General features: G+C 36.4%; 1 protein-coding gene across 2 annotated transcripts in view; it reads right to left on the bottom strand.

Annotated features, from left to right (window-relative positions):
- Positions 1 to 14,132: 14,132 nt before the first annotated feature.
- Positions 14,133 to 26,602, bottom strand: part of KITLG (KIT ligand) — a 56,402-nt gene continuing 43,932 nt past the window's right edge. For both annotated transcript variants that reach the window (XM_015857839.3, XM_015857837.3), the window contains 4 exons: positions 20,988 to 21,097; positions 20,422 to 20,498; positions 19,139 to 19,222; positions 14,133 to 18,318 (listed from right to left, as the gene is read on the bottom strand). In XM_015857839.3, coding sequence (XP_015713325.2) covers positions 19,183 to 19,222; positions 20,422 to 20,498; positions 20,988 to 21,097 — 227 coding nt within the window. In that variant the 3' untranslated portion in view covers positions 14,133 to 18,318; positions 19,139 to 19,182. The remainder of the gene's footprint in view (positions 18,319 to 19,138; positions 19,223 to 20,421; positions 20,499 to 20,987; positions 21,098 to 26,602) is intronic.

Genomic DNA, 26,602 nt, shown 5'->3' on the forward strand with positions numbered 1-26,602 from the left:
TTTTTGTTTCAGGTTTGTTTTTAGGTTTGTTTGTTAATTTAATTTTGACACAATTTAATTTTGACACACTGAGAGTATAGAAATGTCATTTTTATATACAGAGTTTATAAGTTACCAAATAATTCCATACATGAACAGTTCTATTCTACAGAGAGCTGTCAGTTTTTGCATTAACGCCTTACCTGAATTCAGTTTAAATTATATTGCAAAAATATTTTCTTTTTAGCTTGAATCTGTGTCACAGTCTCAGCCAGTGGACTTGTACTTTCTTTTCCCACCAAACCTGTCATAGCTTTTTCCCTCTTTTTGTTTGTTTGTTTTTGTTTTGTTTTCCTTCTTGATCTCTTGGTGTTACATGGCTTTTTTAGTGCATGGGAAGTTCTGTGAATACCTACCATCCTGTATCACTCCAGCTTGAAATTGTACACCTACAAGGATCTAAATGGATCTAAGAGCCTGATAAAGTGAATGGAGGTCATCTGTGCCATGTTGTCATGTTCAGCCCTCCTCCTTCATGGCTCCTCACACCCAGCCCTGCCTGGGAAGGATCCTTGTGCTGCTGCCTTTGGGGCTTGCTTGATCCTCCCATCACCTGTCTGCTTGCTGGCACAGCTTCTGTATTGTGGAAAGAGAAGCTTTCTGAGAAATGTTTAAGCAGAGAGACACAATTGAGGTGTTGAACAGCTTGATAAGGATGAGCAACATAGAGGAGTGTTGGATGAAGAGCAGAGAATTCAGGACTACATGGTTCAAGGACAGCAGGAGATAGGAAGGAGGGCTGGGAATGCCCTCACTAAGGATGGACAGACATTGAGAATGGTCACTGAAGGTCTGGCAGAAAATTTCAGAATTGCTTGTGGAAGGATAAATTCTGGGAGTATGGGGTATTCTGTGCCTATGCCACATGTCCCCAGCAGCCAAGTGTTGTGCCAGCTCTCCCCCATCAATTTCAATAGCCTGTTTGCTATGGAAAAGTTCATTTTCCTCAAGCTTTTGCTAGGGTACCTGAAAGCCTGATCGTAAGCTGAATGGATATCTCTTTTATTCTGCAGAAAGTCTGCTCACTGTTACCCTCTCTCATATACACTTATAATCCCACAAGCTTAGTGAAGGTAGGAACTAGGACTGGATTACAAGACAACATTGCTTTTCTCTTGACATTTGAGTTTTACCTTCCTGAATAGATTGCCAATCTGCAGCTTCCCTAGTTTACAAACTATTTCATGTGAAAGCGTGCTTCCATTTCAGTTTGTTGTCTTTCAGTGCTTGTTGTGGTTTCCAGCAAAAGTTTATCAGTAGATGCTTCTTAACTCAGTCAAAATATGACCCCCTGAAAAGTTTCAGAATTTTAGTGACAGATAACTTAAAAGCTTACAAATCAATTGAAAAATAAATAGAGTTAAGGTACAGTGCTCAAAATCTCATTCTTCTTCATTTCAGGAGTTATGTAGAGAGACAATGATTTTCACTGGATGCCTTTGATGTACAGTAGCGAAGTGAGTTTTCAGATATCTAAAGGATAGATCCCTGTAGACATGTCTGGCAGTTAGCTTGTGTCAAGTTTGACAACTTTTAAATTAGATATTATCATTTCCTATGTCTGTATCTATAGACAGGCTGCATCTAGAAATGTTTTTCTAATTCACTTCAGTACAAAACAACAAATACTAATTAAATCTTCAAAATAATATGGCAACCAAAAACTTTACTGAAAATGCAATACTAAGAATAATGCAGTGTTTTGTTTTTTTGTTTTTTGTTTTTTGTTTTTTGTTTTTGTTTTTAATATATTGACATTCTTTAGGCCTTATTACAAGTATTGCTCTTTTGTTTCATTTAAGAAGTCTTTTGCATCAAACATTTATGTTTTCAGTAAAATCTTTATTCACAATACAAATGCAGTATCTTGCTCACCCAAACAGAGAAAAATAAATAAACAAACATAACAAAGCAAAGCAAAAACAAACAACAAGTTAGTATTCTTGCTCAGAAATCCTCAGAAACGATACCTTCTTTCTGAAAATCCTCTGGCTTCTTTACTTCTTCCTACAGTCATGCTTGACTGTATTACCCTCTCTAAAACCTCCAGCTGGTGCTGATATCATCAGCCCTACATTTGCTTTTAGTGTAGATTTGGGAGAAAGCTTGTAAGTCAAAGCTTGAACAGTAGGCCTCTTTATCTGTGGCTTATTTTATTCTTGGCTTTTTGTGTCATCGTGATGGAATACCAAACTAGATGAAGATTTATGACAATACTCATCTGAGTGTTAGTGTCTAACATCTCAATGCTCTGGCATTTCCTTCCAAATTAGATGTAATTTTAATATCCACAAGAGTTTAGCCAGTCTTTTGTTAGGACAGATGATGTGTGCCTGGGAAACTCACTGGCTCTATCTTGCTCTTCTTGGTTCAGGACTAGCATTATGTTGCAGCTGTTTGCTGAAAATCAAGTTATAAATAAATGTGCATTTAGACATACTACCCTGTACCCAGCAGAACAAGAAAAATTTATCAGAATATAAACCTGGGGATAAGTTCTTCTATGTAATCTATCCTCAGGTTGCTTTCTATATAAATCCGCTCTTCAAGTATTGGAAACTCCAATAGTTTCCACTGAAGAGACAGGACAATTGATGCTATGTAGAATATTTGAAATGGTTTATATTAAAAAAAGATCACTGCTCAGTGATTGTTCTAGGAAAATTTCACTTTGTATAAGCTATACAATTCCTCATTTTTACCTTATTAGAAATCACTCAGCCAATGCTGAATTTCTTCCTCTTGCTACTTGGAAATCAGCAAACTTAGCCCTTCCCTTTATTCCATATCATATTTTATAGTAATTGTTTTGAATATTTCCTTCTTTCTTTTCCCTTCTTTCTCTTTTTTCTTATTTCTCTCTCTCTCTCTCTTTTTTTTTTTTTTAATTATTATTATTTTTTTCCTTTCTGTCCAGTGACTAATATCTCCCTGCTGTAAGAATACAGTGTAAACAAGTTTTCTGCACTGTGATGGGTAAAAACAGGATTAGTACAGCATCTGGAAAAATATTCATGTCTCTCCAGGCTTGATTTGTGACTTTTCTTTTTTGTTGAATCAGTAGTCAAACATGAAGAGAAATGTAATTACTGAGTGTACTTCTGCATCCTACATGTAAAGAAGAGCACAGGTCCACAAAATATGAGACAGAGAGCAGGTGCAAAAGAAAAAACTAAGCATGGGCATTATATCTTTCAGAATGTACAAATAGAATATTATTCTCCAGTATTTTTCCTACACCTTATTTTATTTCAAGCTTCATCTCTATCATGTTTTTTATTTGTTCTTCTTCCCATCACGAAGTCTTGTGTTGTCTACATAACTCGGGTGCTACCACTGTAACTACCACTCCTTACACCAAAAAGTACTCTAAATTTCTCTGAAAGGTTAGAATACCTCCTGCTGCTTTGGTGAAGGAGCTGCCAAATTCTAGTGGCCTTCAGTCCAGACAACCTCTGGGCATCCTTTCCAACCTATTCTATGTTTTTTATTTGATTCTGTGTTTTAAACATAGATAAGGGAACATTTACCTGCTAACTATCCATCTTTGTGTATTGAATTGCACCTTTTATGGATCAAATATTGGCTCTGTTAATTTTATATGTGGCAACAAATGCCTGAGAAAATACATTTACTTGCTTCCTTGCTAATCTTTTGGCTTTTCTAGTGTGCTACAGGAAGAAAATTGAAAGCAAAACAATCCATATACCCCAACCATTCTGCAGTGTCTCTGCCAATAATAGAGAGCTTGTTCTTTCATCCTCCCCTGCAACTCTTTACATGAGACACTCGGCTCTGCTTTTCCTTGCCTTCAGCTGAGATCAGTTCATTGTGTTCAGCCACTGCAAACTGGCATCTGCACAAGAATGTTTTATGGGGCTGTACATGTGCAGATGAAATGTAGTCTAATACATGTGCTTCTGTGCCTGGGTGAATGTGTGCCAATGAAGTAGAGGAGCAGACTGCTCACAAAGAGTTAGCTGGCACTAATCTGTCATATTTTTGAATTTTGAATGTTGGGAAGTATACATGTGGCTACGGGTGCAGCTTTAATTTTGACTTTGTCTTTGGACAGGATGGAAACAAACAGACTACAGATTAGTGATGGATACTGAAAATCACCCTCCTTCTCTGCTATCATTCAGCTCCAAACTTGTTCTCTATCTTCTCTCCATGCTGCAGCTAGCAGCAAGTACCCAAGCAGTCTCTGGTGCAAAAGGAAAAAGCCTTACAGGTCAAGGGATTGAATTCCAAGAAAACAAATGAAAAATAAAGAAGTCAGAAAGGCATGTTCTGAATCAGATTGCAGACTAAGAGAGAGTCTCATTAAAGGCTCTTGCTGCCAAATGCTGTTCCACTTGCCTTCAGAGCTGTCTGCATTAATGACTACCTCCACTTGGAAGTTATTTACATAAAGTATTGTTCTCATGTCACTGCTGTAGATAGCAACTCCTTGCTAGGTGAGAGAGAAAAAAGAAACAGCAGGCTGCAAATGACTTCAGATAAAGCTGAATTTAACATGTGGTGGGAAGGATGAAATATTCCTCCCATAATGCCCATTGTGGCACAAGGGAAAATGAGTTTCAACAGGGTATGCCATCAAACAAGACCCTCCCAGGTAGGTCTTGCAGTGAAGGTGATAATCTTTGCTAGCGAAGTCTGCACTTCCATACTTACTATTATTTGACATATTTATTTGGTTCCTAGTCTTTCTTGGCAAAGGTGGATACGTGAGACAAAAGAAGTATGATCCAGGTTGTTGAGGAGAAATCATGGGAAGGGGAAAATTGCAGATTTGTTCAGTGTTGGACTGAATAGCATTTTTCAATACCATCTGTGGGAACAGTCTAGTGTAACTAGCAGTGGAGCACTTCATAGAGATACAAGTGTCACTGCCTATGTGCCAAGTGGGTGATTTCGAAACCACTCCTGCTGCTACCTCTGTCCTGGGTCTGATTCAGGTAGATAGAGAAACAAATGCAAAATAGTTTGAAACACTGCATCTCCTCCTTGAACTTAACAGGTTTTTCCCCCTCAAAAGTAGAACATTCCAATGCATAATGATACTTAAGCATGATTTAAATTCTATTCAAAATGAGCTTCTTTTGTGGTTTTGGCCTGTGATACAGAATTGATCAGAGAGATTTTATCTGAAAAGCAAACCTTATCATTTGCAAGTTCATTAGTAATATAAGTGATATTTTTAAAGACAGATTTGATACACTTTCAATAGGTCGGTGTTTCTAAAGTTGCCATAATCTGATGCTAGCATTTGATAGCCTATGAATCTTCACCTAAAGAAGAGATAAATGGATTACAGAGCCTTTGAGTATATCTAAAAACATAGGCTCTGTTGCAGATGCTCTCTGCGAAATGCTTGCTGCTATCCATTACAGTACAAATCAGAAAGCTCCTCATTGTATGTTGATTTGTTTCTAAAATGTAAAACTGAATGAATTAAAATATTTGTAATAACTAAAACCTGAAACTTAATAGCATTTTCAGAGAAATGAATGAATATTTAGAGATGTAATTGCTGCATAACTTATGTAATGTTCATTTATTAAAGATAATGGAAATGAAAATGTTAACATTCTGGGAAAATCCTGTAATAACCTTACATTATTAAAATATATTAAAAAGTTGGGTAGATAATTTTTTCTCAGATAATGTATCTTTTCCAGCTTTACACAACACTTCCGTCCAACAGGTTTTGATTCTCTTCCATTGTTAGCAGGTACATCACACCAGAAATGTTTCAGGGCTTGTGATTCTTTTTTTACACCAGAAATGTTTCAGGGCTTGTGATTCTTTTTTTTTTTCCATTACAGCAAGATTCAAATCATTTATTTATTTTTTCTCATTTTTTCTCATTTCTCTTTTTTTTTTTTTTTTTTTTCTCAACTGACTGTTGGACAGCCAAATTGAAAATGAGAGTAATTACCAAATGAACTTAATCTCAAAACAGGTTAACTTCCTTGGAAGTGGACCACATTTGTTCATATTCAGAAGATTTGGTCCTGGATTTAATTAGGAGTGGCTACTCTGGATTAACTCCCACATAGGCAAACCTTCTGCAGAAACAGAGCTTGTTTTTATTCTTTAAGAAAATGCTTCACTGCTGAAAAAATGCTTAAGTTTTGAAGTTGTTTTTCTTTTGTTGGTTTTTTTTTTTTCAGGAAGTTTTAGGAGGAAAATGTGTAGGGAACATTTTGATATATATTGAGGAAGGAAACTTCAGTAGCAATTCAGCTATTTGATGTTTGGAGAAGCTGCCATATGGCTGCTGAGGATCACAGTGACTTCCTAGCTAAAAGACATATCTGAAATAGCTATGTCTAATTCCAGCATAACACACCCAGAAAAGAGAGACTGCCAATATTCAACCTAATCTCATTGATGGAAGTCACTGTATTGTTGGACTCAATGACTGTTGATTTAGTTTTAGTATTTCTTCATTCGTGAAGATCCCAGCTGGTTCTGATAGCTGTAAAATGTTTCAATCTGTTGAGTAACTCAAGTTAATTTCATCATTAAAATAAATAGGAAAATGTACTGGTTTGTTCTTCAATAGATTATATAGTTCACAAGAAGTACACTGACACAGAAGGTACATAAGGAACATGAGCTAACTTGGATTCTTGTAGGAGAGTAAACTCTATGGGAGATCTGTAATATTATCTACTGTTGCAATCCAGAGAAGTAAGAATACACTTTCATCCTATTTAAAATACCATCAACTTCAAGGAAGTCTTACAAATTTTTGTTCATCTCCTTGGATGCAAGTGAATAACTGGGAGAGTCCAGAGGACAAAATAAGGGAAACTTGCTGAAAACATGGCCTGTGAAAGACACAGAGATGTTTAATCTGGGAAAGGCTTGAAAAGAGGGATTTTAATAGTCTTCAATGTATAGAAGGTTTCTGTAGAGATAAAATAAATAATCTGTTCTCTGTTCTGGATGCCTTTAGGAAAAATAAGTAACACAATTCAGCAAAGGATCTGTAAATAAGACACCAAAGGAGAGAAGAGTGATACTCACTTGATTGCATACAGGGTGACCATGAGCTTTTTATTGCCAACAGCTAAAAATATCTTGCTACAGAACTGACAGAGATGCAAATGACTCTGCACTGGATAGAATTAACTATTATTCTGTCTGTTTTCCTAAAAGAAAAAAAATATTACAAAAGATTAAGAAATTTCAAAATTAAAGAAAGGAGAAAGAAAAGTACAGTATTACTTGGAATAGGTAATACAGACAGTATGCTTCCCTGAACTCTTAAAGGAAACAATCTGTAGGCAGTAAAGAATTTTGTATACTGTAAAGTGAACATATCCAATACCAAGATAAAATATAACTAGTGTTACTCTTCCAGGGTAACTTGAATCTATATCTTCAAGGTTACACTGGGGAGTAAATTCTGCACTTCAGCATTTGCAGATAAATAAATAAATAAATAAATAAATGACACATGTTTCAAATAACTGGTAATAAGGCAAAAAGGGAACATTCCAACTTATTAATTATCAGAAGTCTAGTTTTGAGGGAACAACTTGAAAATTGGAGCTTGTGCTTTGATATTTCTGGATATCGTATCAGCTTTTATGTTGCTACGTTCGATTATATATCTATCATATTACATATCATGCCCGCTTTTTGGTATGATTATTCACTCTGTTGGCGTGTTTGCTTGTTTATTCTTAACAGTGGATTGCAGTTAGACAATTGACATAGGTTACAGTGTGATTTACCACATATTCAGGTGTCTGTTAGTAGTCCTTCATTGGAGGTGATCTTTCAGTCCAAAGCTGGCAGGGTGTACAATGAAATAGATCTTCAACCCTTGGAGAGCTATATCATCTACCTCAACTTTGTTTATCAAATAGGAGTATTTTTTAAAGAGTTTCAAGTTGACATGGTGATTTTATATTTCAACAAGTGAGATGTTTTCACTTCAGCAGTTCTATCAACTTGCTTTAAAGGCAGTAGTCTCAAGCAGAGAACTTCCGATAAACGAGAGGAAACAGTAATGTACACAACCTCTAGAGACAACTCTGAAGTTATTTTTTAAATACAGCTGTAGTTTTGGTTCATTTCCATAAATGTTAACTTTCAAAATGTGTGTTGAAACAGAAAGAAACTTGTAATGGCACTGGAGCTGTTGATGAAGAATAAGTCATGAAAGAAGCTCAGTTCAGAGTTGTATTGAAAGCAAGTTAAATACCTTGCTGATAGAGCAGAGAACCATTTAAGGGCAGTAAAATTGTTGTGATCAGGTTAGGTGAAAAATTTTTGCAAAGGATACTATATGCTCTTCAAAGAAATTCTTGTGTTTTCTTGTTTTGCTGCTTCCTCCTCCTTCTAGGAGGAGCAACATCAAGCAGATGGCATGTTCTGATATTTCAAAAGCTTTAATTTGTTGCCAGAATTAAATGATGGCTGCCTCTGTCTCCCGAATTTGAACTCTGCCCTTCCTAGAACACTTTTATAAATTTCTAGAATCACACAGGAGAGTTTGATGTGAAAATATGATTCATTAAAAAAATAATTTTAAATAAAATTTTTAATAGTTTACTGCATTGTAAATTTGCTTACATATATCTTTCAGTTTTGATTTGATGGATATTTTCTATCTATAAGGTCATTTAAAAATCAGCAGACTAATTTTAGGAATCCCTGTGTGAAACTGCTGAGAAATCCCTTCCTCACCAAGAAATCTCAACGTGCTCTGCCTTGCTGTGTGCCACTCAGAACTCGCCTTACTCCACCTTCTAAGCTTGGAGGGTACAGCTCTTTCTTTAAGGGTCTGTCTTGCGTGAACAGAGATCAGGCACCCACCTTCACACCACCACACCAAATAAGCACAAGGCTGAGTCCTCTCTCTGAGTAGATTAATCATTAATGTGTTTGCCCAAGAAGGAAGACAGGTGAAATCACCGAGTTTCTGAGCATCCTAACTACCAGGTTAGGAGCAAGGCCCTGCTCCTCCATCCCTTTGGATCAGAGTTACTGCAAATGCATTATGAGCCTCCTGAGATCAGAGCAGAGGTAAGCGAAAGACAGATACTACATTGCTCATCACAACCAGCAGAGAGACACTGTGAAGAGAAGAGGTTGAGCACATCACTAACATTCCAAGACCATACTTTCCCCTCTTGGTGTCTGACTAGACAGTGCACACATCTGACTACTGGATGTCCATAAGAAGTTACATGTGCTGTTGGGTTGGTTGTGTTGCATGTTTTGGGTCACGAAGCACACACTGATCCTCAGCCTTTGTCGACATGAAGAGGGAAGGTAATCAACATGGAAGTAAGGTATGGGAAGAGTATGGGGCTGAGTTAACTCATGGCTGGAGAATTAAGATTACAGAAGATGATGAGCAAGATGAAATCCAACAAAATGAGCACAGCCTGTGATCAGACTGACTGAGACCAGCCTGAGATTCACCACAAGGAGTGGTTAAACTCCAGGCTGTCTCTTCAGGCAGGTTTTTCAACAGGAACCTTATGAGAATTGATTACTATCTGTTGCTACCTTAAATTTGATCGGCTCTCATATAGTCACTATTAGTTGGAAAAGACCTCAAAGATAGTCTAGTCCAACTGTAAGCCTATCACTACCATGCTCACTAAACAATGACCCTCAATGCCACATTTAGAAGTTTCTCAAATACCTCTAGGGACAGTGACTCTACTGTCTTCCTGAGCAGCCTGTTCAAAAGCATCACCACTATTTCTTAGGATAATTTTTTCCTAAAGTCCAACCTCAACCTCCCCTGGCACAACTTGAGGCCATTACTTCTCATCACCAAATCAGAGAAGAGGCTGATGCTTACCTCTCCTTTTTTAGGAGATAACAGGATTAGCATACTTATGCAAGAAGTTGAGAAGAAATTATCCAATCAACACTGCTCTACTATTTTTTCCCTGATGAAAAACTCACAGGGAACTTCTGTGCTCGTAACTAGCACTATGAACAGCTGTGTGATACACCTTGCAAAGTAGCAGCTCCCTAGATGTAGACTTACTGCATCCAAATTTTGTTGTTCTGGTGATCTCGCTGTTTATCTAAGTTACAAAAATAACAGCCTTTGAGATTAAGCTATCTGGGACAATTTCAAAGTCTAATATCTAGCTAAACATTTTGAAGTCTTCCTAACTAGCAACTCAAATCTTCGCTACCTACATAAAGGGTTGTAGTAGGTCTGCTAAACATAATTAGGTTGCAAAAAGCTTTAATTTGCAGAAAATGACTCAACAAGAGAGCACGGGAAGTCAGGGATTGAGTCTGAAGTAGAGTCTTGACATCTACAGGAGTTACTTAGATATGTATGCATACAAGAAAAGAAACCTAAGGATTTAGTGAGTTTGGAGATTATAGATATGGTCTTGGCTGAAAAGCAGATGGCCTGTTTGAGTCATGCAACCCAGAATTAGAATCTCAATGTAATTGCCACCTCGGTGGCCTATATGGAGATATGGATGAATTTGTTCTGGGAGCCCCCAGGGATATGTAGGTGCGTGAGGTTCTGGCACATGCGGTTCTGGCACGTGCAGTCATAGAGAGGTGATGGTGCTGAGCTGCAGATGGCTGTGGAGGCCATCACAGGGTGTGGCACCCACTGAGTCTTTTGATCAGTGTATAAGACTTGGCAATCCCAAGGCTTGCTCTTGCCAAGGACTGGATTAGTGAAGAGATTCTGTAACATGCAGCTTTCCTCCAGGGTATATGACTGAAGTTCACAGTAGTTACCTGTAAATTTTGCTAAATCTAAACACTGTCTCTTCCTTCCCTCCCAACACCCCTCCATCCCACACACATGCACACACTACATTATGGGTACTGTAAAATGATTATATAAAAGGTTGCTGTGTATCAGCAATTCTATTTGAAATGCAATAAGTACCCTGTTGTAGCTCGTAATGGCATTATTCATTTGCACAACTATTTTTTTATTCAAAGGTTGAAATATTTATAATAAAAAGATGAAAACACAAGGCTGGATTCTTCTGGAACAATATAAAAGAATTAAAAACAAAACACCAAGCAGTACAGCAATGTTGTTGGGATAATTTCTTTTCAACTTCTTGCAAAGGAGTAATTGCACCAAAGAACTTACTGCATTATTCTCAGGGATGTGATTCAAAAGATTTAGATTCTATGTCTCTCCTTTCACTGATGCTATTAATTGGTTTTCAGACACATCCCCACTTTGTCACTTCTGAAGGTGAAGGCTGTTCTATGTTTTGTTAATGATGACAGCATTGATGAGAAAAAGGAAGGTCTAAAATATTTAACTTTAAGAACATGACAGATTAAATAACCCTTGGGGTCCTAATAATCATCAATCACAATGTAGGAGATGACAAGGTGAAATTTCTCAGATGACATTTTGTCACTTGGGCTAGTCACTTAAACTGACAAAAGCTATACATTCTGCTCTGCAGCTTCTTTATTCTAACTGGGCCAATTTTACTATCATGCTGTTATACTGCACAGCAGAAGTGGTGACAAACAAAAGAGGCTTTTGTGATCTTAGTTGAATATTTTACCATGAGCTCAAGAAAATATCTTCTTTGCCAAAAAGGAATGAAAATTGTCCCTGTATTTTGTGACTGGCCAGAAGCCCAAGGCTCATGTCTGACTGGAAAACAAGTCTAATCTGTATTTTAGTTCCTACATGCTTATCGTGGGATCATGCAGAAAGGGCCACAAGTCAGAAGAACCATAATTGCATTAGGGATTCCTCCTGTTACATGTTGAAATAACTTTCCTCAGGATATGGTGGAAGAAAAAGAGGGTTGAACTTCCATGTCCGCATTCTTCACAATTATGGCCGTCTGCTTTAATTTTACATTGTTTTCTATTACGCATCAGCACATAATAATTCTATTTAAGCATATAACAACATAAAACTTGATTGTGTTAGCACATACTTCAGTGTAGTTATTGGGAATAATAATAATAACTTAATTCCTCCAGAAAGTTTTAACTTTGGAAGGCAATTTAAAAGTAATGGCTGCATGAAAGCATTAAGGCACTATTAATGTAGCATGAAATCCTGAAAAGGCCCATCACATTAAAACACAGAAAAAATATAATATCAGCAAATAAATGTACATACTGCCACCCAGAAACTCTGGGCAAAATATATATATATATATTCAGTAATACATGTTTGTTAAAATGGGGTAAAATTACACTAGAGTCACAGCTGATGTAAAATATTGTAGTTTTATAGAATTTCTAAGTTGTTCAAATGTATTGCTACCAAGAAACAGTAGGTTAGCATAATAAGTATTATTTTCCTGATTGGCAGAAGTAAGAAAATTATTAATGCTTGCCATGCCTTGGACAAAGATTTGTTTATTTTCATCCACTAAACAAATGGTTATATTTGTTGTTTTGGAGATACTGAACTTGGAAAACTGAAGTTCAGTGTTTCCTTCAGTCATCTGACACATGTAGTTCATCAGAGTTCAGATTAAGTGGTGGTGGTGATGGAGAGTTTTCAGTCAGCAATGTGTAAACCATCAAAAATCATGTCAGAGACCCCAAAACAACTTGTTGGTGTCTCTTTGGCTGAAGTTATGTCTGCTTTCTCTGTATTTAATTCACTCTTTTCTGTATCTCTGTGAACTACAATTACCACGAACCTAACTTCAGTGAGAGCTGTTTTGACAGCTCTCATTGTGACACACCCTACCATTCATTTCATCTTTTATAACTTCTAGATCAAACCTCCTACCTTTATGGTATGTTCATGCTGTCTTCCACATTATGCTCATCTCCATACTCTGTAGCTACTTAGTGTTTGTTTATCTCTAGCTGAGCCGAGTGTGCATGGCACTTTCCACCCACCAATGTTATTGATTCTAGTCCTCAGGTCATGAACTTCTGATACACCATCAAATCAAGCCCTGCTACAACTTGGTCTTCTTTAAACCTGTCAGAGAAATGCAGAATCACAGATTGGCTAAGGGTGGCAGGGACCTCTAGTTCTATCTAGCCTAACTCAGTCAGAGCCAGAGCAGAGTGCCCAGGCCAATGGTCAGGCAGCTTCTGAAGATCTCAATGGAGGAGACTCCACAAATTCTCTGGGCAACCTGTGCCAGTGTTCTGTCACCTGCACAGGACAGAAATTCCTTGTCATGTTCAGAAGAAACCTCCTGTTTTCCCTCAGGCTGAAAAGTCTCATCTCCCACTTTTTTCAACCTTTCCTCATAGGAAAGGTGCTCCAGTCCACTCATCATGAGTCCCATTATGTCTGTCCTTCTTCTTGTACCCAGAAAAACAACATCTTTCACTCTTACCCACACTCTAAATTCTGCCATCCTTAAATCCTGTTTCGCTATCTCCCAGCACATCAACCCTTCTCTCTGCTCCTTTTCAACAGTCTTGTCTGTACTTCACTCCTGTTTGTAAGCCTCCTACATTTGCATCCAACAGCTTTGCTTCTCTTTCATAGCATTCCTTAGAGGTAGGTTGGAAGGTTTATTTCTTTGTCTTAAGGCTGGAATTATTTTATTCAGTCTCAGGTGGGGAGAGGTGCCTGAGCTCCTTGAGCTCATGTTTTCCTACTATTCTCATCTCTTGTTCTGGGCTTTTTACTGAAACACCAGAACAACTTGCTGAAAACTGAAAGGCAGGATTCTATTCTATTCATCTATTTATTTATTTTCTTTAATTTTATATATTTGTTAAAGATCTGGTAAATGCCATTTACTTCAGTGTGCATCAACTTTGGAATTTTCAGCAGTAAATTAAATTAAAACCCTAGTATTTGGGATGAAAAATGTTGCCTAAAGCTTGGCACAAACAATTTTAAGCTCATTAAGGAGTTACAGCAAACTTTCTGAAGCTGGAATAATTTGCATAATCAGAGATACACCTACAGATTAGAACTGGAGGTTGATAATGAGGATATACATTTTAGTGGCACAAAGCTTCTAAATGAAGAAATGAATGATTGTGAAGAATCTCACATCTGGTAACAGATATTGTGGCAGAAAATTCTGCAAGAAGACAGGAGGATGTTCAGAAGGTCTTAGGACTGACGCAGAGGAGCAGAGGAATATATTCATGGCTTGGCAGTGCATAATATCTTTATTTAGAACAATAAAGTATATGTATATAATGTAAATTTCAAATTTGAACTGGTATAAAAAAGGATCAGGGAAAACGTCTATCTTTAAGAGGACACATATATACATACACACCACATTACATAAATTTTATTACTGCCAGTCAGAATGTAGCTATGCAAGACTGTGCTGACATTTACACTGAGATAAATGAATTTGCCCATGATTCAACCAGCAAACATCTGTGTCTCTATCACTAAAGAGTCTGAAGTTACTGCGTTCTATCACTTCAATAACATAATAGCAACATGCCACCATCACTGTAAATCTGCATTCAATAGATATCAGATTCCTGAATTGAAGAATGCTGGATAATTCTTAAATGTAAATCTAACTCAAAATATCTTTACTTTATCTATATGATTAGCTTTTCAATTTAATATTTGTACTGTGTGTACGGAATAGTTTCAGTGTATTACAAAGAGAGAGCAACAGAGAAAATAGAGCTGGTGAAGATCAGAATCTAAAAAATGTGCAGGTTGTACATATACTCCATAGTATAGCACATTAGCTGTCCATAAGCTTACTTATACAATGACCTTGTGATTAAATAAGTACCATTAAATTATTCAAGTAAACACATATCTAAAATAGCACATTGAGTTACTCAGTTTATCACTATCTGCTTTTTATTATCACAAGGCCACTATTAATTGCATGCAAAATTCAACTATGCCAAAGGAAACCTAAAAAATGTTAGTTCCACACAAAATGGTAGACATCTGAAACCCAAACTCGGTTGACTTTCATATATTAAAACAAAAACAAAAAGAAACCAACATTCACTTTTCCACAAATTTCATTTTAAGAGAAAGGGTGTTCATTTCTGAGCTAATACAATGTTTACCCAAAAAATCTGAAGAAGTGATCACTATTCAGAAATCTGATAGGCTACAGCTGGATAAAGAAGCAATTAAGGGACTATTTCTGACACCACTATTTTTTACAGAATAGTAACATATCATTTCCATTGGTTTTAAATGTATCTCACAAATCAGTGTTTTTTCAAAATTTCAGTCCTCCTTGGTGGATAGATAAATTGGGCACAGAAACGTTGAAATAATTTTATGATCACATTTTCAAGTATCGTGCCATCCATTTGCCATCCATTCATATTTATAAATATGTCTTTTTGCCTTGCAAAATGGCCAAGACCACCTAATATTTTGTTCAGATCTCTCAAAAACGGTTACAAAGAACAGGGAAACCATGGACTCGGGATCAACAGTTTTGCCGATCTCTGTCGTATTATGTTCAGTGCATACTCAAAGTCAGAACAGATTATGTTGTCAGGTTGGAAGTTATACACACGAACTTTGTTTCGGTTTGCATGTAGCCTTCAATTTGTTTTACTCCATAGCAGAAATTAAAGAATGCAACATATGAAGGTGACATATCTACTATTTTAAGATTTTACTCTTGCAACATGAATATTTTGTCACCATCTATCTAGGTTTAATGTATGTTTCCATTTAAAGCTGTCATTTTATCTTTTACTGTTTTGTGGGTAGGTGGTATACTAAGGACTCCAAAACACCATGTGTTTTGAATGTCAGAGTATAATTTAAGGCACAACAATTTGTAATGTTACTGTGTATTGTGTATTTGATTTTCTGGAAAATATGTGTATAGGAAAACTAATATTCTCATGAACAAAGAATGTTAATAAATACAAATTTTTGTTTAAAAGAATCTTTGAAAAATACTGTAAAACTTAGAATATATAAACTAGCTTTGAGAACATACAAAGTAGCAACGTGAAATATATTTTTTTGTAAAATATGTAAGGATAGTGGCTTCCCCTTATCACTGGTTGATACTTTTCAGGTCTGTCAAAACATACATACAATTATTCTTCACAATACCAATAAGGTGCACATTTCCTACAAATTCGGTCATACTTACATTTGTTTCAGGGTAACTCTAATTTGGTTCACAGGTCTAATGAGTAAAGAACTCTACAATGGTAAATTTTTTGCAGACCTAGAATTTGCAGTGAGCCTTATTTGTAGAAGTGATGAGAAATTTTGATTATTTCTCATTAAATGGTGAGTGCTCCTGCAACATCTGAATGAAAATGAGGGTATGATTCTCTCACCAAGCTTCTTTTTAAGCTATGTTCCTTGGATGATAAAAACATCAAAGCTCTGTTAATCAACTGTGCTAATTTACACCAGCTGAACAAAATTGGAAAACACTTTTCTGACACCCAGGGAGAGCAAAATATTGTTTTCTGACACTCAGGCAGGCCTTAGTATAAGAAAAGAAAAAAATAGATCTATTTGGTCAAATCCTGGTATGGGTGAATTGGGAAGAAGATTCACCATTGACCTCAGTAGTGTCAAAATTCCAAGCAAAGTAGCTAAATGCACATATAAGCTCTGTCATCATAATAAAGTCCTGAGGTTTCACTTTCTCATCAAAACAGTTTTACCAATAATACACACACACACACGCACAGACACACACACACACACATTATATTATACAGATGTTATCTTCTTTCTAGGCATGGCTCTCAGAAAAATTATTGGATGATTAAAAATTCCACAAAAATTATTTAAAAATTAATTCTGTCAGCGTACCAGCATATTTTGGAGGATGGTGTTAGATATATTGTTTACCTCTTAAATTGCCCTGTGTGAAGTCAGGGGTTGATAATCCTCAGGGGTCCCTTCCAACTCAGGATATTTTATGATTTTACAGTTAAGTTAGACCATATTTCAGAGAGAACTCCAACTTTCTGCAAAACATTGATAAGGTGTTCCTTGTGCTAATTTTTATTTTTTTAACATTTTCAAGTAGGTCAAACTGAAATTCTTACTAACATAGCCAGTTTGATGAAGTATGGCAGTTTGTCATTTGAAGTGAACCACTCTTACATTCTGAAGTAGAAACCTCTAATACAGATCAATGATTTGTATCCATTATCTAGAAAGAGTCAGGACAAAAAATGCACAACTGTACTTGTAACTTTTATCACAGTATTTTTAGGATTTTCTTGAAAATGCCTGTACATCAAACCTGTACAAGATTTCATGGATGCTACAGCAGCAGTAGTTGTAGAAGACAAATGGAAATTAAAGCCTTTCTCTTTTGTTTCAAGAGAATCAACCTTAGGAGTGGAGAATGTCAGGATAGTAAAGCATACTAATCATTTAAACACAATGCAAATATTAATTACAGCTGACGTAAGTAAAAGCTAAATACACTCTCAGGATCTTTCAAATTTTGTACACTATACATTTGAAAACAAGTTATAAATGGCATGCATCTTCACCGCTTGAAATGCATTTCATGGGTTTGTCTTTACTATGATGTTTGAACGCAATTCAGACTCTTTACTCTCCCTCCTCTTGGTACGGCTGGAAATTTCACCAGTGTTCACATGTCCAGTAGTTACTCCTAATGCTTCAAAACTCCATGATGTACTGCAACGTCCTGTTTACTTTGTCTTCATCCAGTATTTGCTTCTCCTGAGCAGACACCACCAAAGCTGATGAATTATTGAGGCTTTTCATGGTGGGCATGTAGCCACTTGGCATCCAACAGAGGCCACATATCACTGTACACATGACTTTTGCCAGGAACAAAGCCAGTTCCTTATAAGTAAAAGGCTAGTAAACTGGTCCAAGTCATGACTTTACTTTCAAGTTTTATATACAGTATTGAAGAGTATATCTGTATCCATTTGTGCATTTTCTCTCAGTTCAAAGTTCTCCATTTGAAGACACCAAGGTAAAGTAGAGGACACAGAAATTAAATTAAGGTATTTATGATTTTCAATGATTCCATATAATTAGAGGCATTTGAAAGATGATCTTTGTTCCGGACATGTACTCTGTTTGTCAGAGTCAGACGCAAGTACTAATGCAATTAAAAAACCCAAATGCCAGACAAAGTAGATATTCACATATGATATAGTCCTGTTAAGTGCACACTCTTCTTGTTGTTGTTCAATTCAGTGTTGGTTTCACAGTAAGAAACACAAGTTGTCCTTATTTCTATGTCATGTCTATGGAGTCATGGGCAGCAACAACAGATGCAGACTCAGTCTGTCACTCCAGAAGGAATATGAATGTGCTTAAAGCTGCTTCATTTATGAAGCAAACATGGAACTGTTACCTGCCTGAAGAAAAAGAGAAGTTACAATTTTACTAGTTAGGTTTCCTCTCTATGCTACTTAACAGTAGAGCTTTTCACAGATGTATCACAAACATTTTTTTCCTATAATTATGGATGTAGATACATTCATGATACTTGCATGGCATTCCCTAATTCAGAAACAAAAGAATATTTCTACCGTGATTTATTTCAACTTCATGGCACTTCTTGATTCAAGAGCACATTTGCCAGCAAAAATTTTTGATATCATCTAGTTGATGGTGACTACATAACTCTTGTGGTCAGACTCCCCTTGCCAGAGGAACGTTCCATTTGCAGAGAACTGCTGGGACAGGAAAGCTCACATTTGCTGCTCCCTCCATCATTCTTGCTTGTCCCTCTTACATGCAAACAAGAGTGATGGATCTGATAGGACTATGGAGACTGCAAATAATGCTGAGTAAACAACTGGAAGAACTTCAGAACTGTCCTGCTTTTTGAGAGATTGTGATTTTAGATTAAACTGCTTTGAAACAGCTGTGGGGACAACAGCTGAAGTATTTCCCATGTTGGCCATCACACCAAAAAGGAGAAGCAGTAGTTGTCCTTCATTTCTGAATTCTGGCATCTTTTATTTTGTAATGTTTACATTAAAATTCAAAAGCTAAAATTAATAACACAAGATTAGTTAGATCAGCAACTAAAGTTCCTAAGCACAAAGTAAGTCTTCTGATAATAAGTTTTATTGCATTATTTTTTCTTCTCCCAAATTAACTCTGAGTGATTCCGCATTTCAGCAGACAGAAGCTAATCCCATGGTAGGAATTTTAACCCCAAGAACTTACCAGTACATGAAACAGCAACAGTGTTGAGGGAAAAAAAGCAACAGCTACACTTGTAGATGTTCTTTTTCTTTTTGCTGCAACATACTGAAATAAAAAATATAGGTACTTTATTACTACAGCACTAGCACTGTTGGTACTATTACTGCAGTTTCAAGGAACTGCAATGGAAGGCTTTATCAGTTAATATAAAAGCATCTATATATAACAAAAGAAACATACGTAATTGAACCAGAAGTATTAAAACATGTTTATCAACATATTATTTTTACTTGCTGATGAATTTTCAAAATTTTTCAGGGAAAAGGGAGAAAAAACAAACAAACAAACAAACAAACAAACAAAACAAACACTAAAAAAAACCCCACAGACAACTGCACAATGAATATGTAACCTGCTTACATTTTCCTCTTAGGGTCATCTCCAGCATTTACCTAATGGTTCTATTATTTCCTCCACCCCCTTTTTGTCCTATAAAATCATTTTTCATATTTCCTGTGATGTCAGAAGGAAGATTCATGTTTGGCTTCACAAGTTTTAACACCTGCCAGGCTGAGGTGCTGGATTAGCAAATTGTACATTTTGTAAATACACAGTTCTCTTCTATATGAAATGTTCATGATGAAAAAAATGTTTGAATAATATATTACTCTAGAAGTTTTGAACTCTGAAAACTGTAGCCCATGTAACTAGAAACTGCTAGATCAGAACATCGCCTGTTCCTGTCTTCAACAATGGGTAGCACAATGTCATTTCATACAATGTGAGAAGACTGTGGTAGATCTCCTTTAGATGTTTTCTTTAATTCCTCACAGTTAAAAAGTGAAAAAAGATTCTGAAATAGGAGGTTAAATAATACTCCCAAAACACAGAATTTTCTTTCCACAGAAAATAATAAATTTCACTTCTTTTTGTTGCTCCCTCTATGGGTCACAACCATCGTGTGTTGGCTGCATTCTTCAAACCTGCTTCTTTTAATCGCTATTTCTTACTCACTGTATGAGTCACAGGTGTCCTGTTAATATAATTTTGTACACAGGAATGTCCTCTGTGTCAATTCTTATATTTCATATTGAACCTCATTCAAAGGAAAGATTTTAAGCATACTTTTCAAATCTACAGCAAACTCTGGTAGCGTGGCTTAGTTTTCTTGTTTGATTGTTGTTCATGGGTTTTTGTTTAATTGTTTATTGTGAGATCTAGAGAGGAACTCGCTTCAGAAAGAATTTCTCAAAGATAATACATTTCTATATATATGTGTGAGTGTGTGAAGTGGAACTTTGTACCTTATCTCATTTTCCTCTTGACAACCATGACACTGTGTAGTTTCGTTACTTTCTGGTCTGGATTTAGGATGTGTCTTCTAGAAAGAAAATGCATTAAACGTGAATATTCTAAATGTTTATTTGAAAACTCTGAACACAGTTGTTGCATTTTCCAATTTGCTTCAGATTTTCAATATCAAAACCATTTTGCAAAATGTAAGTAAATTAAATATTGCCTTCTAATAGACATTTCCTAATTGTATAGTTTTACAATTAAATATTTTGTATCGTGGACAATGCCACAATGGCTAAAATCAAAGGAAACCATCTCAAGAACTAGGTAATTAGGGGAATCCCATGCTTTTAATTTCCAATTAGAGAGATATCAAACTGATAAGACAAGCTTTATAATTTGGTGATGGAACTGAAGAATATGACAACCAAGATTTATGGTTGCATGTCACACAGTTTAGAGATCAAAAAGAGATCTATGACTTTCATTTGCAGATTTATTCTGTTCTTCCAGCTTCTCTATAGCCATGAAATATAGTATAACTATGCAAACAACTAAATTAAATATTTCTTACCTTCCAGTATATCACTCCCAAAATGAAGCCAATGAGAAGAGATAGCAATGATGTCAATGCTATGCTGATCCCTTGCAGGCTGGAGCTGCTAATGAAGCCAAGTGCCTCTTCTGCAATTACAGATGTTCTCATTAGTGAAGACAGATTTATGGCAGAAAACCATCTTCAGGGCAACACTATTAACAAGAGCACTTTTAGGTACTATCTACATAATAACATCAAGATGGAGAACAGATATTTCAAAATGCTGTGTACATGAGGTGCATGTCATCCAAAATATCGTAAGAATTTTATTTATTTATTTATTTATTTACCACAGGGATGCTCCTCCCCTTTATGAAATTGTTCTGTTTAATAGTTCCAAGACTAATGATCTTTATTGTCATTTGTAGAGCATATTCTTTTTCCCTCACATAGAAGTTTCATTATCAGTTTTTCATGGTCTTGTATCACAAAGTAATTCCTTGGAAGATAAAATATTTGTCACTTCTAAACACTCCATGCATTTGTTTAAGTTCCGTAAGACACATGTGAAACAGAGACTGATTTAACTAAATAAGTCTGACTTTACTTCTAATGTCTGCCTGGAAATGTCCTGCTGATGTCAATAAGATCAAACCCTTGTAAGTTTAAATCTAGCTGTGTGCTATTTTGTTGCTACCATTTCTTGATAGCTTTTTGCATTTCATACAGAGTAGCCCCAATTCTAGTCTTTTATGTGCATAAGCAATTCCATTCTCCTTACAGGGAGCTGTATGCATACCAAGACTAAAATGAGGCTATACAGTTATTTGATCAAGACCAGGATGTGAAAAGTCCTGTGGAGTCACCCTGGGATCCACATTCTGAAATGCAAAGTGAGCTGTAGGAGACGGCCAGCTCTGACACCATACGCCCAGCTTTAGTTAATTTCAAAATTTGATGCCTGCTGCTCAAATGGTAGGTGTATTGTCAGATTATTGCAAAAGAGCAAAACTGAAAGCATGGAAAAAGTGTAGGCAATTAGATACAGAAATGAAAATGGAGTTGTAGGACTAGAAATTTGTGGAAGTGACTTACACAAACAGAAAACATCTAAGAACATATGGTGTGAAATACTGGGTCAATCAATGTGCATTTAGTACATTATTAAACAGCTACTGAGAAAACACTTTAGTTTAGAAAGGAGCATAATTAACTGGCAACTCACTTTCACTCTCTGAGTTTTTCTGAGTGTCACAGAATCACAGTATGGCTTGGGTTGGAAGAGACCTCAAGGGTCATGAATCTCCAACCCCCCAAGCCACAGGCAGTGCCACCACCCTCCATATTTAATATTAGACCAGGATGCCTGGGGCCCCATCCATCCTGCCCTTGAACACCTCCAGGGATGGGGCATCCACAGTTTCTCTGGGCAGCCTGTTCCAGCACCTCACCATTTCATAGTAAAGAAGTTCCCTCTGACATCCAACTTAAATCTTCCCTCCCTCAAAACCATTTCCCTTTGTCCTGCTATCTACCCTTTCAAAGAGCTGACTCCCCTCCTGTTTATAGGCTCCCTTTAAGTACTGAAAGGCTGCAATTAGGTCACCCTGCTCATCTTTTCTCCAGACTGAACAAGCCCAGCTCCCTCAGTCTGTCTTTGTAGGGGAGGTGCTACATCCCCATGATCATCTTTGTGGCCCTCCTCTGGACCCTCTCCAACAGTTCTCTAACTTTTGTGTACCAGGGACTCCCGACCTGGACACAGTACTCTAGATGGGGCCTCACAAGAGCAGAGTCGAGAGGGACAATCACCTCCCTGTCACTACTGGCCACCCCTCTGCTGGTGAAGTCCAGGATACCATTGGCTTTCCAAGATGCAGAAACACACTGCTGGCTCACATTAAGTTTTTAATCCACCAGGATCTCCAGGTCCTTCTCTGCAGGGCTACTCTCAATAACTGCTCCTTCCAGTCTGTATAAATACCTGGGATTCCTCCAGTCCAATTGCAAAACCTCGCACTTTGTTGTGTTGAACCTCATTACCTGGGCTCACCTTTCAAGTCTGTGTCATGTTATAAGCTTTTACACAAATATTATTTCTTGGAAATTCAGCCATATTTCTAGAGTTACTGTAGAGAAAACTATAAGAAAACAAGTCCACATCCCTTGTTACATACTATTTACAAAGTCTAGATTCTGATGATAAGGGCTTCTATTTATTTACATCAGTAGTCTGTCTAAAGAGAGGAGAAGAAGTTCTACAGAAATGAACATCACTTGAAAAGAATGGAAATTAACAGGAGTGACATATCTGAGCAGCTGAAACAAAAAATCCTATCATTAATTTATGCAACTTGTATTCTCATGAGAAAATTTCTATACTGTTCTTGTGTTCTAGTCGATTAAACACTGCTTTGCCTAATTATATTAATCATTCTTCCCAGTGTGAGGCTGGTTAGTTATAATACTGAACCTATGGGGATGATCACATTTCCTGGATTCTGTCCTATAAACTTCAGAAAAATAGAAAAAGTGGGGAAAAAAATCTTCCTCAGGTCACAAAGATCAAATCATTCAATGTTTTTGCAGAGTGCTTAAACTCAAAAATCCTCCAACTGCTCTGTAATGCCCTCTAGAATGATATGGCAAGCATGTTGACTTTTATGCCAACATCTAAAGAAATAGTCTACATTCAGGGAGATCAGTGTTAGTATGACATGATCATTTTTACAAATTTTTACTGACTCTAGAGAGTCTTACGCAAAGAAGGGTTTTCATTACAATGAAATATCTAGAACTAGGAAAATCCAATTTCTGGGATTATAACTACAATGCAGATGCTTTCTTCAGCATCCACTGAAAGGGACATATATTTAGTTACCCATGTGGAGACCTGCAATCCAGGGACAGAACCTAAATACAACCAAATTGTAAAAACAAAACCAAAAAAAAAAACCAAAAAAAAAACCCAACCAAACAAAAAAAAATGCACAAAGCTACTTTCAAAAATGAAAATAGTTTATTATTATTATTATTATTTTTCATAATTTCATTCTGTTTGAGTTAATTTGAAATTTAAGTAACCTACATCTACTTCTAAAAAACAACAGAATATCAGTTAGATTTGTTTTTGAGTCAGGAAAAAGATCTCTTGAAAAATTTGGAGAGAATTATATGAGTCATGGCAGATTTTATCATGTTCTTTCCATTTATCGAAATAGCTAAGAGAGAAAGGTTGGAGAATTTTCAGTCTGGAGAATCTCCCAGATCCTGTGCCACAGAGAAGAAAAGGGAAATAAGAAAGGCATGCTGGCTGCCAATTTTTTTATCCCTTTTATTGAGACTTTTTCCTCTGTTAGAAAACTGAAATAGAACCAGGTAGTTTGGTAACTTCATGAACTCTTTGGGCAACACCAGAGGAACTTCTGGCTCTGCAGTAGGTAGGTTATTTACTTGACTCTATTCTGCAATGTGCTAAAGGGGTGTGGAAGCAGCCCAGCACCTCTTTGCGCTCTCACTTCAACACCCTGTGGAAGAATCCCTTAGGAAGTGAGCTCATATGAAGTAGATTCATGTACAATCTTCATGGACATCAACATGTTAAGCTGAATGAAATACGTTTACATTGGGAGCCACTCAGCTACACAAAGAAGTTATTGAGCTGCTCTCCACTTTGAGCCCTGTGTGTAGGTTTAGCAAGCAATTATGATTCAAACCACCAACTAGATTTTATTGCCTTATATGTCTCAAAGGAATTTTCACTTTACCTCTTCTCAGCTCCAACACAATTACCACAAGATCTTATCTACAAAAATGTAGAACAGCTCTCACCTGTTCATTAGGGCTTTCCATTAACTGTAAAAGCAGAATGAAACACCAATTGCATTAAGCCATGGGTAATATTTTTAAATTGTTGTGCAATTACTGAATTAAACTACAGTGTTCTTTGCTTAATTATAAAAGTTGAACTTCTTCCTAAAAGCACTCACTCTGTTTACAGTGCACACATGTTCTTTGAGTTGTTCAGTACTTCATAATAAAGCTTAATTATTATGAGGAAGTTACAGGCAAAAATGGAAGAAAGCAACACAGAAGCTTCCATAAAAATATAAATTGCACTGTAACAATAAAGTGCTAAGTGTTAGTAACAGCTAGGGAGTTCAAGTTTAAGAGGGAAAGATGATATCCATCTGGTGGAAAGAAAAAAGGACTACTATACTTTGCTCGATTTAAGCACTGAAAGAGAACAAGACTCAAGACCTCTTATCCTAACATTAGTTCCTTATTTAGGAAATATTCATTTGAATTCTCTGTTCTATGCAGGAGTTAAAGATCCAGAGAACACAGGCAATATCAGTGGGACTGGGACGTAAACAGTTACTCATGTTTAAACTGGATTACATCATGTAGAATCAAAAAAATGAAGGGAAGGAAGAACAATGTTATGAGACCAAAGATGGAGTGGAAACACATTGAAGATCTATATTAAATATTATCAGGAAAACACCAACACTACTGTCATTCAGAAAAAGTATTAGAGAAGGATAATTGTTCCAGTTTACATTTAGATGGGATAAGATTCTTGGTTTGAATCATGTGAGGGCTCTACTCTATCATAATAGTTCAATTTTATCATTGTGTAATAATGATGAAGTTTTGAGATATGACATGGAATAACGGTAGCAACAACATTAGAAAAATGTCATCTACCTAATTCATATTGTATGATATCTCTATAATAATTATTTCATGCATTATTTTATTAGATTTTTTTTTTTCAGGTTTGTCTAAGTTGAATTTAGAATCAAGAGCAGTTCAAGTCATTTTATTTTCTAAGCAGACATTATTAATAGATTCAGTATTTGCTGTTAGTCTGGAAGGATTGATTTCTAAACAAAGAATGTTTCTCAGTAGTCTAGTATAACTATTAATTTAAATTGCTCTTTTTAATAGTTTAATAGTAAAGAGGGCCTATAAAAAAATATTGCAGTAGTTTGTGTCTGGGGATGCATTTTTCAGGTTTTTCCAGGTTTCTGCTCCTAATGTTTGACCCTCTAAACTTTGAATTTAGTGGTGCTGTTCCAAGAACAACCTTCAGCCTGCAGACTGGGTTCTCTGCATTGAGGATTCTCCATGTGAATGTTTTAACATTTATTCATTGTTGTTTCTTTTATGAAAGCAAGGATTAACTAAACAAACAAACAAAAAGCCAAGACAACCTAAAATCTGTACTGAAGATCATTTTCATACAGTAAGAGAGAGATGCCAATAACAATGTAACAAGTCCTTCCCTTTCCAAACTAATGAATAGCGTGTAACCAGCCAGTATCCAATCTTCAAATTAATGTAATTTAATCTGATTAAGAGTTCAAACTGTCCCCAGTCCTAGACATTTAGACCTTGTCATTTCTACATAAGGCTGTGGTATCCAATTTTCCAATAAGTTGCTTAAGAGAATGATAATCAGTTAGAGCACACCTGTACAGCATATGGCCAGCCAAGCAATTTCTTTGCCTTACTGCATTATTTTAATTAGGCTTTTTTCCTACTTGATTATCAGTTACAAAATAAGATTAAAGTGACTGTTTCTGTGCTCTTGTACACAGCAGAGCTCTGGCCAGAACTCTAGACTCTGCTTCGCTGCCTGATGT

The sequence above is a fragment of the Coturnix japonica genome, chromosome 1 (assembly GCF_054131305.1).
Source record: "Coturnix japonica strain WE chromosome 1, WE-NBRP24, whole genome shotgun sequence".
NCBI lineage: Eukaryota > Metazoa > Chordata > Aves > Galliformes > Phasianidae > Coturnix > Coturnix japonica.